The sequence below is a fragment of the Macaca nemestrina genome, chromosome 19 (genome assembly GCF_043159975.1).
Source record: "Macaca nemestrina isolate mMacNem1 chromosome 19, mMacNem.hap1, whole genome shotgun sequence".
NCBI classification, from domain to species: Eukaryota; Metazoa; Chordata; class Mammalia; order Primates; family Cercopithecidae; genus Macaca; species Macaca nemestrina.
Genome location: NC_092143.1, coordinates 83,296,447 through 83,311,971, shown reverse-complemented (window position 1 = coordinate 83,311,971; position 15,525 = coordinate 83,296,447). Strand labels below are relative to the sequence as shown.

The 15,525-nt window shown below is 44.8% G+C and overlaps 1 protein-coding gene across 11 annotated transcripts in view; it reads right to left on the bottom strand.

Annotated features, from left to right (window-relative positions):
• Positions 1 to 15,525, bottom strand: part of LOC105478933 (centrosomal protein 192) — a 144,056-nt gene that overhangs the window by 16,102 nt on the left and 112,429 nt on the right. For 10 of the 11 annotated variants that reach the window (XR_011617172.1, XM_011736671.3, XM_024791953.2 and 7 more), the window contains 7 exons: positions 15,221 to 15,371; positions 12,104 to 12,282; positions 11,479 to 11,602; positions 9,395 to 9,500; positions 8,450 to 8,657; positions 5,362 to 5,441; positions 3,860 to 3,955 (listed from right to left, as the gene is read on the bottom strand). Coding sequence is in view for 9 of the 11 variants with exons in the window: in XM_011736671.3 (XP_011734973.2) it covers positions 3,860 to 3,955; positions 5,362 to 5,441; positions 8,450 to 8,657; positions 9,395 to 9,500; positions 11,479 to 11,602; positions 12,104 to 12,282; positions 15,221 to 15,371 (944 nt within the window). In the remaining 2 variants the exon portion in view is untranslated. Of the gene's footprint in view, positions 1 to 3,859; positions 3,956 to 5,361; positions 5,442 to 8,449; positions 8,658 to 9,394; positions 9,501 to 11,478; positions 11,603 to 12,103; positions 12,283 to 15,220; positions 15,372 to 15,525 lie in introns of those variants that run through there. The other variant, XR_011617173.1, reaches the window with a different exon arrangement.

Genomic DNA, 15,525 nt, shown 5'->3' with positions numbered 1-15,525 from the left:
GTCATTCTTTTTCTAACACATTTATTTACCTTTAATTCTTTAAAAAATTTTTTGAATTTTTGATTAATCTCATTCTGCTAGATTCTCGTGTGACAAATGCTTTTTATGTAAAATTGTCTTTTTCCTGCTGTGGTCAATTTTGCCAAAGGTTTGTCTATTATTATTATTTTTTCCAAAAAAGCAGCTTTGGAGATGTTAATCTTCTCTCATTTCTTTGTTTTTAATTTCACTATGTTTTGCTTTAGAACATTTTTTTCTTTCTTTGGATTTATTATTTTCACCATTCTTCAACTGACTGCTTAGCTCATTAATTTCAATTTTTTTTCTTTTTAAAATAGATGCATGACACCTATATCTTTACCACTATGGGCCCATTGTTGTTCCTTTTTTCTTTTCCAACTTTTACTTTAGATTCAGGGAGTACATGTGCAGGTCTGTTACCTGGGTATACTGCACGATGCTCGGGTGTGAGGAATGAATGATCCCATCACCCAGGTACCCAATCGTTAATTTTTCAGCCCTTTTCCCCCTTCCAGTAGTCCCCAGTTTCTATTGCTGTCATCTTTATGTCTATGAGTACCCAATATTTAGCTCCAACTTGTAAGTGAGAAAATGTGGCATGTGGTTTTCTATTCCTGTGTTAATTCATTTAGGATAATCGCCTTCAGCTGTATCCATGTTGCTACAAAGGACGTGATTTGATTCTACGGCTGCACAGTATTCCATGATATACATGTACCAATCCACCATTTCTTTATCCAATCCACGGGTGATCAACAGTGGATTGATCCATGCCTCTGATACTGTGAATAGTGCTGTGATGAATGTGCAAGTGCATGTATCTTTTTAGTAGAACAATTTGCTTTCTTTTGGGTATATATCCAGTAGTGGGATTGCTGGGTTGAATGGCAGTTCTAAGTTATTTGAGAAATCTCCAAACTGGTCTCCATGGTGGCTGAACTAATTTACATTCACACTAAGTGTATAAGCATTCCCTTTTCTCTGCAGACTTGCTAGCATCTATTGTTTTTTGACTTTTTATTTTATTTTTTTGAAGACAGGGTCTCACCCTGTCACACAGGCTGGAGTGCAGTGGTACAATCTCGGTTCACTACAACCTCTGCCTCCTGGGTTCAAGCAATCCTCCCACCTCAGCCTCCCAAGCAGGTAGGACTACAGGTGCGTGGCACCATGCCCAGCTAATTTCTGTATTTTTTGCAGAGACCGAGTTTCGCCATGTTGCCCAGGCTGCTGACTTTTTAATAACGGCCATACTGACGGCTGTGAGATGGTATCTCATTGTAGTTTTGATTTGCATTTCTTGATGATAAGTGATTGGAGCATTGTTTCATGTTTGTTGGCAGCTTGTATGTCTTCTTCTGAGAAGTGTCTGTTCATGTCGTCTGCTCATTTTTAATGGGGTGAATTGTTTTGGGCTTGTTCAATTGTTTTAAGTTCCTTATAGATCCCGGGTATTAGACTTTTGTCAGATGTACAGTTTGTGAATGTTTTCTCCTCTTCTGTAGGTTGTCTGTTTACTCTGTTGATAGTTTCTTTTGCTGTGCAGAAGCTCTTTAATTAGGTCCCATTTGTCAATTTTTTTTTTATTACAGTTGCTTTTGAGAATTTAGTCAAAAATTCTTTCCCAAGAACAAAGTCCAGAATGGTGTTTCCTAAGTTTTCTTCTAGGATTCTTACAGTTTGAGGTCTTATGTTCAAATATTTAATCCACCTTGAGTTAATCTTTGTATGTGGTGAAAAGCAGGGGTCCAATTTCATTCCTCTCCATATGGTGAGCCAGCTATTCCAGCACTGTTTATTGCCTAGGGAGTCCTTTCCCCACTGCTTATTTTTGCTGAGTTGTTGAAGATCAGATGGTTGTAGGTATGTGGCTTTATTTCTGGGTTCTCTACTCTGTTCCACTGGTTTGTATGTCTGTTTTTGTTTTGCTACCATGCTGTTACGGTTACTGTAGCCTTATAGTATAGTTTTAAGTCAGGTAGCACGATGCCTCCAGATTTGTTCTTCTTGCTTAGGACTGCTTTTGTTATTCAGGTTGTTTTTTGGCTTTGTATGAATTTTAGCATAGTTGTTTCCAGTTTTGTGAAAAATGACGTTGGTAGTTTGATAGGAACAGCATTAACTGTGGACTGCTTTGGGCCCAGCTTGGGTTTTGACTGGGACTGTGTTGAATATGTAGACCAATTTAGGGAGTGCTGCTGCCTTAACAAGGTTAAGTCTTCTGATCGACTGACACGGGATGTCTTTCTTGTTGGGTTTCTTTTTGCGATACCTCCTCATATGCTGAACTCTATTCGAGCAGTGTGTTTATCCCGCCTCGTACGCTGAACTCTATTCGAGCGGTGTGTTTATCCCGCCTCGTACGCTGAACTCTATTCGAGCGGTGTGTTTATCCCGCCTCGTACGCTGAACCCTATTCGAGCGGTGTGTTTATCCCGCCTCGTACGCTGAACCCTATTCGAGCGGTGTGTTTATCCCGCCTCGTACGCTGAACTCTATTCGAGCGGTGTGTTTATCCCGCCTCGTACGCTGAACTCTATTCGAGCGGTGTGTTTATCCCGCCTCGTACGCTGAACTCTATTCGAGCGGTGTGTTTATCCCGCCTCGTACGCTGAACTCTATTCGAGCGGTGTGTTTATCCCGCCTCGTACGCTGAACTCTATTCGAGCGGTGTGTTTATCCCGCCTCGTACGCTGAACTCTATTCGAGCGGTGTGTTTATCCCGCCTCGTACGCTGAACTCTATTCGAGCGGTGTGTTTATCCCGCCTCGTACGCTGAACTCTATTCGAGCGGTGTGTTTATCCCGCCTCGTACGCTGAACTCTATTCGAGCGGTGTGTTTATCCCGCCTCGTACGCTGAACTCTATTCGAGCGGTGTGTTTATCCCGCCTCGTACGCTGAACTCTATTCGAGCGGTGTGTTTATCCCGCCTCGTACGCTGAACTCTATACGAGCAATGTGTTTATCCTGCCTCGTACGCTGAACTCTATTCGAGCAGTGTGTTTATCCTGCCTCATACGCTGAACTCTATTTGAGCAGTGTGTTTATCCTGCCTCATACGCTGAACTCTATTCGAGCAGTGTGTTTATCCCGTTCTGCTTTGCTTCTGTTGTGGTTTGGGAAACGAACTAAACTACACGTGTAGAACTGTGTGTCTTTCCAAAAAAAGTGAGAAATCCTCTGAAAGGCTGTTATACACACCCAGTAAAGTGTGTAGTTTGCAACAACTGCTACAGCTGCTTCAAGATTCTTTTACGGTCATTTCTGAGTTCACAGCTACATTCTATAACTTACTTTCAGTCTGAATGTCTAATAAATGAGCCAGTGAGCTTCAGCAATTAGAATGAAAAAGTATATTGCTCAGGCCAGGTGGGGGATTAGTGTTATTAGGAGACATTTGAAGGGAATATGTCAGGTATAGAAATGAATTAACATTTAAGAGGGTCATAGTAGCTGGAGGGATCTGTCACCCATGAAGATACACTGCTGACTATGCCACAAACACTGAACTGTTTTTGGGTAATGGCAGGTTTTTCTGGCTACGGCTGATAGACAAAACTCTCATCTCCATCAGTGTAGTACGACTGTAAGCACTGGCAGTCTGTGGTCTTTACTGCTAAGTGCGCCACTTTGTTTAGCGGACTGCTCTTCACACTAAGACTGCCTGCTACAGCGCATTGTGAGTGAGGCAGGCTCTTCTCTTGGGTGCACACTGGCTCTGTGAGTAGCACTGCTCTGGGTGAAACAAGCTAAATGGGTGGAATCAAATGAGGCACTCCTGGACAATTTACATGATGTTCTTACTAACTGCCTATGGAAAAAAATATCGAAACCTACTTTTTGGATCCCATGGCTTTCCAGTAGACCAGAAATAGGAGAACATCTGAATGCTGCATAGGTGGCTCTAAAAACGTCTCCACTTTCATCAACTCCCTGCAAAGCAATCATTTAAACAAATTAAAAACCATAAAGCCAACGGATCAATCCCACAGAGACACTATTACCTCTACGGCTGCTGAGAACACACCACCACACTTAGCAGTGGAAAAGGAGAACGCAAGGTATTCCCAAAATGGGAGTGCTACCTGACTGAGCTCTGCAGAAGGCCATCATGCTGACTCACATCACCAAAGGAGAGGTCACACAAGGAGACTTTTATCAGTTCCCTGGCTATAGTGATCTTTATGGTGAGAATCACAATGTCAAACAACTATCTTTTGCTCAAAGACTCTGAAGACCCTGTTGAAAGTGCATTTTAATAACTTATGCAATACCAGCTTTTAATTTGTATTTACTTATTTTTTTAAGACAGGGTAATACCTGCTCTGCTGCCTAGGCTGGCGTGCAGTGGCGCAATCATGGCTCACTGCAGCCTCGACAGCCTGGGCTCAAGCGATCCTCCCACCTCAGCCTCCCAAGTAGTTTTTAATTTTTTCACAGTAGGTCCAGAAACTGTTTTTTGTACACATTTGGTTAGTATTATGGCTCAAAACTGTTACTATCACACAAAATATATGGCAGAGACCACAGCCCTGTTCTAAACACCACCAATGACAAACCCACTGAATTCAGGCGGTGCCCTGGTGGAGACTACTGCCACAGACAGTAGGCTGCCACTCACTGGCAAAGAGTGCTCAGCTCCCTTTGCTGCACCGCTGGCTGGGAACATACGACAGCACTCAGAACATGAGGGGAAAGCCATGCATGTGTACATACAATGCTCAGAAATACGGTTTTTACGTATTTCTCAAAATACAGTTATTTCAGATAAAATTAGGGCTAGGAGACAGCATTAAATGGAGCAAAATGGAGCAAAGTATTTCCACACATATTCTCTAATTTGACTCTCAAAACCATCTTGTGAAAAAGACTGGGCATATATCATCCTCATCTAAAGAGAAAACCAACTAAATGAATTGGTGGAACAAATAACCAGCAAGGCCAGGTGCAGCAGCTCACACCTGTAATCCCAACACTTTGGGAGGCTGAGGTGGGAAGATCGCTTGAGGTCAGGAGTTCGAGACCAGACTGGGCAGTGAAGTGAGGCTCCATCTCTACAAAAAAACAAAAAGTTAGCTGGACGTGGTGGTACACACCTGTGGTCCCAGCCACATGGGAAGCTGAGGCTGGAGGATCACTTGAGCCTGGGAGGTTGAGGCTACAGTGAGCAGTGTTCACACCACTGCACTCCAGCCTGGGCGACAGAGCAAGATTTTTGTCTCAGAAAACAAACAAGCAAATAACCAACAATATCAACCTATGCTCCTAGTCAGTTTTTAGAACATCCTGGAAAAAGTTTAAACGTTAAAACGATTATATCTGAGGCAGTCATGACTGACCTTGACATAAGGTGGAGCTAAAGATGACAGATGCCATTTCACGTCTGTGGTGCCGTGATTCTCGAGTTCCAGACAGCTCTCTAAAAGGAACACATATATCATAACCCAAACCCAGAGAGACTGGAGAACAAGCAGATGACTGTGACAGGCCTTACTACCTCATATTGGGGTTAAAAGAACACAATCACTAGATCCCTAAAGGAGTTCAACAAGAACCACAGTATTTTCTTAAAAAAACAGGTATGTCAGATATTCTGTTTTAGGTTTTATTACAAGTATAATGCAAAGATACCAAGGGGCTTATGCAGAGGAGCAATAAGATGATGTACTTTTTTAAAGCGTTACAGACTGCTCTGTAGAAAAGATACTGCAAGGCATTGAAGTGGACGAGGAAGCCCAGGTAAGTCATGGCTGCAGCAGTTTGGCTGTGAGATGACGCACAGGGTGACTGCCTCCAGCTTGGACAGTGGCAAAGGGGAGAAACAGACGTGGGCATGTGTGGCCTCTACTTGGAAGACAGGCTTCACAGGACTTGCTGATGGACTGAGTGGGAAGAGGGAGGAAGAAGAGAACTCAGAAATAACAACCGATGAACAGACAGTGGTGCCATCTACTGCCATGGTTGAGCCTGGAGGAGGTGTAGGGCTTCTCTTGGGCATACCACACCTGATGTGCCCGTGAGATGCCCACATGTGGGAGCCAAGCAGGCGCCGGGGTGTGGTGCCTGGGCCCCAGCACATGGGAAGTCATGAGAGCCACAGGCCACAGGCCACAGGCCACCATCACACAGGGGAACACAGAGAAAGAAACGCACAGGGAGGCCGGGCCGGGACCCTGCCGGTCTTCAGAAATCGGGGAGAGGCGTCAACAAGGGATCAGAGCAGGAGCAGGTGAGGCAGGAAAACTTGAGCCCCAGGGCACAGCAGCTGCACGGAGGAGTCCTCCAACGTGGAGGAGCAGTCGACAGTGCTGGGAGGTCAAGTCAACCAAGACACAAAACAGACCCTGGATTTGGCACATGGAGCTCTTAAGTGACCTCCACAGGATGGGGTTCCGGGCATGAGGTGACGGCAGCCAAAGCCTAAGGAAGTGAGGGCAGGGGGCTGCTGAGACGGGGGAAGCCACAAGGAAAGGGTGTGGGGGCCAAGGAAGATGCTTCTTAACCCGGTAATGGTGGAGTATACTGGGTGCTGGTGGAGACGCATCAACAAGGAGGGAGAAGCTGATGGCTCTGGAGAGAGAGGGGACCACAGGAAGCCCCCGAAAGGTGAGAAGGGACAGGCCCGGTTCCAGGCAGAGGGCTCATGTATGACGGAAACAGAAGCCGTTCACTGAGTCTCAGGGCCTCTCTGTTTTTCACGCGTGAGGCAAAGTCAAGGGTTAGGAAGAGTGACAGCAGGAGCAGGGGAGCGGGCAGAAGCTCCCAGAGGAGAGAAGGGCCCCCAGTTGCGGGGGTGGCGGGAGCTGCAGGACACACAGAGGAGCAGAGGCAGCAAAGCCTCAGGTGGAGGGGCACCAGGAACCCCCAGCAAGGCGGAGCAGCTCCCTCCAGCATGGTTTCACTGCAAGGGTGGAGGCAGGAGGAGCCAGGCTCCTGGGACAAGCCAGGGTTGGGATCTTGCCAGGCAGGAACAGAGAGGGAGAGGAGCACCCCACAGTCACGGAAGCCTGGGAAACAGCAACTATAAGGACAGACTCAGGAGTCCAAGGAGTGACAAGAGGAGAGGGGCATGGGCAGGCTGGGAGAGAGCACAGAACAGGCAGGGCCCTTAGGCAGGGGGGCTCTCAGGGAGGACAGAAAACTGCTGTGAGCCCTGGGTGAGTGAGCTGAAGAGATGGGCGACAGTCAGCAAGTGCCAGGCTCAGAGTGGGGAGCTTCAGAGCTGAACAACAAGGTCTGGGAGGAAGACCATGGAAGCAGGAGGCTGAGGCTGGGGGTAGACAACATCAATGGAGAGGCAAGGAGTTAGAGGGCCAGGCAAGAGATGCGCCCATATCATTTCTAACAGGTCCCCTGACAACACTGCTCATTTAGCCTGAGCCAGCAGTGAGAGAGACAGACAGGGACAAAAAGAAATGATCTCAGGACTCTCGAGGAATGTCAGCAATACAGAGTGCCTAACGGACAACAAACAGCATGCTAACTGCTGTACATGTATCACTACCACTGAACACGAATGCTCCTCACGTCCCAATAAACCCATCCTAAGTTGCAATGAACCTAAGTGGAAAATGCATTTAATCCCCCTAACCTACGCAACATCATAGCTTAGCCGAGCCTGCCTGAAACGTGCTGAGAACACTTACCTGAGCCCACAGATGGGCAAATCCTCTAACACAAAGTTCATTTTATAACACGGGGTGGAATATCTCATGTCATTTACTGAAGACAGTGCACTGCAGAATACAGTATCCGCTGTTCACCCTTGTGATCGCGGCTGACTAGAAGCTGTGGCTCAGGGTTACCGCCGCTCAGAATCACAAGAGGGTGCAGCACCATGTGTCGCTACCCAGGGCAAGGTCAAAAATCAAAGTGCGATTTTCATTGAATGCACATGGCTTTCACACCACCACTAGGTCAAAAAATGGTAAATCGAGCCACCGTAAGTCAGGGTCTGCCCATACAGGAATTACTGAATTTATCCTCGAAGCCTTCTCTGGAAGGAGTTAATTCCAAAGGCCATTTTACAAACGGGGAAACTGAGCAAGTCTACTGGACCTGTCTGGAGCCTCAAGGTCACGTGAGTCAGTGATGAAGCCGGGCTCCACCACTGGCCTGCCTTCTTCATCTGCTAACTTATTAACAACTGTGGTCAAGGATCTTGTGAGAGTTGCACAGGAAAGATTCTGACCATCAAATAAAAGCTAGGATTCCTGGAATACACACAGTTAGTAAATGCCAAGATTTCACATATCAAGATTGTTTAGATCCCAAATCCAGCCCATCATGGAAATGATTGCTAGTGACCACTTTCCCCCTGAAGGAGGAGGAAATCTGTATTTATCACCAACTTATTATGGCTAAGAATTAAGCATAGACTCCATATATCAGCAGACATTTGAATTACATAATTTTGTGATACAATACCTGAAGTTTCACCAGGTTCTGTTGTAGAAAAAGTAATACTCTTCTTTCTTATTTCAACTTTTGTGGAAGGCGGTTTTGTCATTGGTTTCACCAAATGACTGACTGCAGGCTCAGATACTGGGGAAAGAATTCCAAATGGTTTGGAGGTCAAACGAGTTAAAAGTTCCACCTGAGTTAAATCTTCTCGAATCTGAACTTTCACAATTTTCTGAAATGAGCCAAAGACAGGGATAAGCTACAAAAAACATACCTATCATTTTAAACGAAACAATTCCATTTTTAAATCATGGTAGAGAAAAGAAATGCCAAACAAATGAAACATCAATAAATTTAGGAATTAAAGTTTATTTATTTAGATCTCAAGGTAAATCTGTGACTCTGTCTCCTCTCTCCCACTACCTTTGTTTTTAAAGCAAATTTCAAAAATTAGTAATCAGTTCTAGGCTCCACTCTCTACACCCATTCCCCAAGATAACTGTTCTGATCACTATGGAAAAATTCTATACCAATGCTCTTACTAGTTGGCCTCAGAATACAAATAATCATGCCTCGGTATCCACGGCAGATCAGTTCCAGGATCCCCTGAGGACGCTAAAATCCTCAATGCTCAAGTCCTGTATATAAAGTGACACAGTATTTGCACATAACCTACATACATCCTCCCATACACTTTAGTTCACCTCTAGGGTTCTTATAATACCTAATACAGTGCAAATGCTATGCAAACATTTGTTATACTGTATTTATTTGTATTATTTTTCCCCCAAATAATTTCAGTCTGTGGTTTAATAATTTCAGTCCTTGGATGTGGAACCCACAAATATGAAGCGCCAAGTATACTTCTATTTGATTTCTGAAATTAAGTGCTAATAAGGATTATGAAACTGAAGCTACAAACTAACACAACTGTCACTCAAAGAAAAACCAAACCACTTTTAAAAGTACCTTCTGTCCAGCATCACAGTGTATATAGATCAAACCACTCCACGGGAACATTGACTGTTTTGTGGATAAGGAGGAATTAGGACTCACAAGAATTTGTAGTTTACTCCTTTAAAAAAAAATTAGTAAGAAAATTAGAAAGAGCCTGCATTTTAACAGCAGTAATCACAGGAGTTATAAATACTGTCTACCAGCCAATGGCCATTTCCTCACTGCTCAGGCAGAGCAGAGAACAGAGCTCACTCCACGCGGCTCCCACGCGCTCGGCCCACCTCCACCCGACTCGACGGCTAACAAGGAACTTGCCAGTGCGAACCCATGACACAAGGGCAAAACTCATGTGAAAACAAACCATGACTGAGGAATATCATTTTAAAAGCAACTCACGGTAAAAATTTCTAGCGCAAAAGACCAAGACTACAAAAGCTCTGAGCCATGTGACAGTGAAGAAGAATGTAGGTGCCACGGAGAGAATGAAGCGCTCTGAGCCACGTGACAATAAAGAAGAACGTAGGTGCAGCACGGGGAGAATGAAGCGCTCTGAGCCACGTGACAGTAAAGAAGAATGTAGGTGCAGCACGGGGAGAATGAAGCGCTCTGAGCCACGTGACAGTAGGTGCAGCACGGGGAGAATGAAGCGCTCTGAGCCACGTGACAGTGAAGAAGAACGTAGGTGCAGCACGGGGAGAATGAAGCGCTCTGAGCCACGTGACAGTGAAGAAGAACGTAGGTGCAGCACGGGGAGAATGAAGCGCTCTGAGCCACGTGACAGTGAAGACGAACGTAGGTGCAGCACGGGGAGAATGAAGCGCTCTGAGCCACGTGACAGTGAAGAAGAATGTAGGTGCCACGGAGAGAATGAAGCGCTCTGAGCCATGTGACAGTAAAGAAGAATGTAGGTGCAGCACGGGGAGAATGAAGCAGCTGCAGAGGAAACTGGAAAAAAGGGTGGGGGAGACAGAGAAGAAATGAAGAAAAAAATGTGTTTCTATATGAGCCGGCTGCTCATATTTTCTGGGCTCAATAGTCTCTTCAAGAGCCAGGGGATGCCAGAGAAGAGTTTAAAAGTGGACAATGGGATCAGACCTGTGATTTTTAAAGAAATCACCAGACTGAAAAGCTATTTCCGTCAACATGTCAAAAATGACAGGGCAAGATTGTCTTCCCCTGACGAACACATGAGGCTACAGAAAAAGCGGCCTGTGAGGAACCTGCTCTGCCGTTAGCTGAAAGGGTGTGTGGCACATGAGAAACACTTGCTGCATGCCGAACTGACTGCTCTGGTTCCCACAACGTCTCTCTGGAGTATCCCTAACCATGCCTCAGCTCAAAGTCTCAGTCAAGTAAACTCTCCTAAAATTTCAGCATATCATTTTGCAAAAACTAAATAAACTTCATGTGGTCTCTCTGCAAAGCTGCTAACCCCAGATAGAAGGGAACACACAGGCATGGGCGCCACGCGCTGGCCAGGTGAGGTCCCGAAACGCCGCAGAGCTGTGGCTTTCCCACCTATCAACAACCAGGCTGTGGACAGGCTGTGGCCGTGTGTAAATGGCCGGCCCCAAGAGATGTCCTTCTGTCCTAGAATATTCTACACAGAAAACTGTCAGCAAGCTTATGGCTCATACATACTAAAAGCGAGGAAGCTTTGTCCGAAAAACATTCACAAAAACAGAACACAAAACCCCAACCAAGATAAGAAGCGGCAGAAGTGTTTGGGCTCGGGACACATCGCGACCCCTCATCCCATGTCCAGCTGCATTCCTTGCTTTGTCATTTTGTGGGCAGAGTCCTAAGAAGGAAACGCTCTGAAGTCTTCACACCAGGGACTCTGTTCCACCTCAAATGTGTGTGTCCCTTTACCCTCCTGGGTGACAACATAACCAGCCGTGTGCAGATCTCTGCTCCACTAGTCCGCCTGCCACTGGAGCCCACAGCTGACCTGCAGAACCACGCACGCGCTTTGTGCAGAGTCAGCACGGTGCCAAATTTAACTGGATAAACTACAATGACATATTATTTGACCTTTACAAAGTCACCAAGCCAGCATCTAAGTAACACGCAGAGAACACAGAAGTCAGACTTACTCTGGGGCGACACATCCATGCTGCGGTGTGACTGTGAGGCAATGCGCTGGCCAGCACAGCTCAAATCTCAATAACCTCACAGAGTTATTCACAATCTGAAAACGTCCAGTTTTTGCCATGTCACCTATTTTGTCAGATAAATAAAATGTTACTTACATTTAACAACAGTGAAAAAGACAAATCTTAACAACTAATAAACCAGACCCCTAAATAGATACATGAGTATGCTACTGCTTTCTCAACTGCGCAATTACAGAAATTTCCAATCCTTGGTGGTAAACAAAAGGAAAAAGGAAACCTGGAAATTGTCACTGCTTGGTCTTAACCTGAGCACACACCTGCGTAGCAGATTCACTCTACTCTGCACCAATGCTGTATCTCTGTGGGCAGGGGTGTGGCTCTGCCACTGGGGAACTGGGAGACTCGTTGAGGAGTGTGGCCCTGGGACAAGGACTCTGCTCTAGGCAAGTCTGAGTGGGGTCTCCAACAGTGGAAGCAGGACCTGGGCAAGGCACAGCTCAATGTGCAAGAGCCCATGTGTGTCTTGGATGGGCCATGGGTACAAAGGAAGTACAGGCCCAGACGCCAGAACAAACCTCTGAGGTGTCACAGCTGACATACTCACAAGGAGAAGGAGCTACTAGAATCAAGTGCTCGGGCAGGACAGTCCACGGCTCTTCGGAGGCCAGCTGATCCGGAGGCGGGCGAGCCGCCTGTGAGAGAAGAGGAGAACCTTGAGGACCTTTGACTGGTAAAACATCCAAAGAGATGTTGCCACCATGTCTCCCAGAAGCTTCCAAGTCGCTAAAAAATTATTTAAAAATGAAAAAGTTAGACAAGAGACAGAGACACAAGTTAAAAATGATAAAAGACCAGATTGTATCACATACTTTTATACTAATTCTTCATAAATCTAAAAACATTAAAAGTTAAAAGTGCATTATATATCAGGTATTTTTTAGCGAATAAAAATTATTCATATTGTGTATAGTTTACAGTGTGTATAGGCTGGGTGTGGTGGCTCATGCCTATAATCCCAGCACTTTGGAAGGCCGAGGCGGGAGGATCGCTTGAGGCTAGGAGTTTGAGAACAGCCTAGGCAACATAGCAAGACACCACCTCTACAAAAAGATAAAAGAAAAATTAGCTGGGAGTGGTGGCAGGTGTCTGTAGTCCCAGCTACCAGGAAGGCCAAGGCAGAAGAATTACTTGAGGCCAGGAGGCCAACCTGGGCTACACAGCAAAACCCTGTCTTTAAAAAAATACATGAAGTATAGGGGTGACAGGGGTGGGTGGTTGCACTGGGACTTGCAGGGAACAGCCAGCCAGTCTGGGTCAGCGGCACTGAGCTCAGGGAGACAGCCGTGCAATGGAAAGATTAGTTAAAAATTGGAGGATTAAGTAAAAACGTAAATATGTTGAGGATAATGGGGCCAGGGTTCCCAGTACTGGAGAAAAGGGTATAAATGTGGAAAGGCACTGTGGTGTTAGACTAGAATTGGAGGCTTCAGAGGAAGCTCATTTAACATATTTATAAACACAAGTAAATACAGAAGTGTGTGGATTTGTGTATTAGTCCACATTTCCTGGATTTGTCCACAGGGAGAGCCTAGAAGCAAGGGTATCTCAACAGCATGAGTACACCTAGTGCCTGCACCCTGGTTTCTAACACCATTCATTCTCTACTCTCAGCTTCTGAGAGAAATGGTTATTCCAGGGGGCGGGGTGGGGAGCGCAGGGAAAGTACAGGATGAGCCTAAACACCCTGCTGTGCCAATGAGTAAGAAAGTGCTCAAAGAAGGACGGGGACCCATCAAAAGGACCGGAAGCCAGAATGCAATGCAGGACCAAATAACGACAGTGAAGGACCCACACTGCACCCACGAGCCCACTCCAGTATCAGTGACTCATTACACAAAAAGGCCAAAAGCAAATCTCTTCCTCATAGGAAAAAGCCAATTAATACATGTAGAAAGATGGAATTAGAAATCACCCTTTGGTAACCATGATGAAAATAATTCAGGCAACAAGCATCAATGGATGCTCACAGTTTGATAAGGAACAGATAATCATGATCTTTAAGGAACTCCCTCTAAGATATTCATCAGCTTTACAGTGGAGAAATCTGGCAGGCACCATTTTTAACTAAGTGATAGCACAAATTAGCATTGTACACTGCCTGAGAAGATGCACCGAGAAAACAAACAGCATCATTCCTGCCAAAAGTGTGAAAATTGAATCTGCAAACTGAAATTGTGGGATGTTTTACAAAGTAACTGGCCTGGACTCCAAAAAAACATCAAGGTCATTGGTAAGAAAGGGTTAGCAATTGGCCTGCAATCTATTTTCTCATTTTTACCAAGGAATGCTCAATAAAAAAGAAAGGTGATTTGGTGAAATCTGCTAGTGATCTTGCTAGTGACAGATCTCCTAGCAAACACACTGATGTCCTTATCTATGGAATGCTTTTTGCAAGATGTATCTGCTCTGTCTAGAATTATTTCTGGTAAAGAAACCTGAAGCTTCTGATTTTATGGGATACAGTTATTTGAAAAATTACCACATAAGTCATGTAATTATCAAAGTGCAAAATAGAACTTTCATGCTCAATACAGCTCCTCCTTTCGGGTAAGCCATGTAGCACACGCACAATTTAGAGACCTGGTGTCAAAACTAAACAAGAGCTCAAGTATTAATGCGGCCGAAAGGACCTAGGAAGCGCCACCACCAGTCCCAGACTTCTCCAGGCTTCACCTAAAGTTACTAGTAAGCTTAATTCTGGATGAAGTCTTTGATTTCGTGGATCTGATACAATAATCGAACCTTCTGTATTATCTCAGTCAGGAAAGATAAGGAAAGGCTAAGGAACTCTATTCTGAAAGAGAGTAAGCAGACAGCATAACTAAATGCAGCATGTGATGTTAGATTACATTCTGGACCAGAGAGGAAGCGGCAAAGATAAAGGTTATTTTTTGTTGTTGTTGTTGTCATTTAACTATAATATAAAGGACATTATTGGAACAAACAACGTGTGGATGGAACCTGTGGACTAAATGATTGTAGTGTATTGCTATTAAACGTCCTAATTTGGATGAGTTTTCCAGGGCTATGTAGGAGATTGTTTTCTTCGTTTTGTTTTTGAGACGGAGTCTTGCTCTGTCGCCCAGGCTGGAATGCAATGGCCTCATCTCGGTTCACTGCAAGCTCCGCCTCCTGGATTCACACCATTCTCCTGCCTCAGCCTCCCCTGTAGCTGGGACTACAGGCGCCCTCCACCTCGCCCGGCTAGCTTTTTGTATTTTTTTTTAGTAGAGACGGGGTTTCACCGCGTTAGCCAGGATGATCTCGATCTGACCTTGTGATCCGCCTGCCTTGGCCTCCCAAAGTGCTGGGATTACAGGCGTGAGCCACCGCGCCCGGCCATAGGAGAGTGTTTTTAGGACATTTAGGGCTAATTGGTTATCATGCCTGAAACTCTTAGATGGTTCAGAAAAATGTTCCATATAAATAGAGGATGATAAGGTAAAGGTGGTAAAACAACGTGAGTCTGAGTGCAGCGTATATGGGAATTCTCTGCACTTTTTCTAAACTTTCCTGAAAGTTTGAAATTATTTCAACTTAAATTTTAAAATAAAGGTGAAATAAAAATTTTGAGACAAAATAATAATAATAGTAAAGTACAGGAAAAAAGATCAGCTTTGCTATGAATCGAATCATCCTGAAATCAGGTCATTTCTTTTACCTTGTAGATTCCAAGCTAGCTTTGGAAGAAGGCTGAAGGAATTCTCTGCTAGAAATGCAATCTCTGAATTCTCCAATTACTGAAAGTATAATTTTACACATGCTTCCATAAAAGAGCTGAACATCATTAGGCCGTTGGGGAATATCATATACTGAAATAGAAAATAATGTTTGAAATACATTAATGTTCACACAAGCACACCACAAAGTAACAGATACATTTGTATATTTACAGCTATAGAATATTAGTTTCCTGGGTTGGGAGAGGTGACATTAGGATGAGTAGTATACCTCCTGGCACAAAAT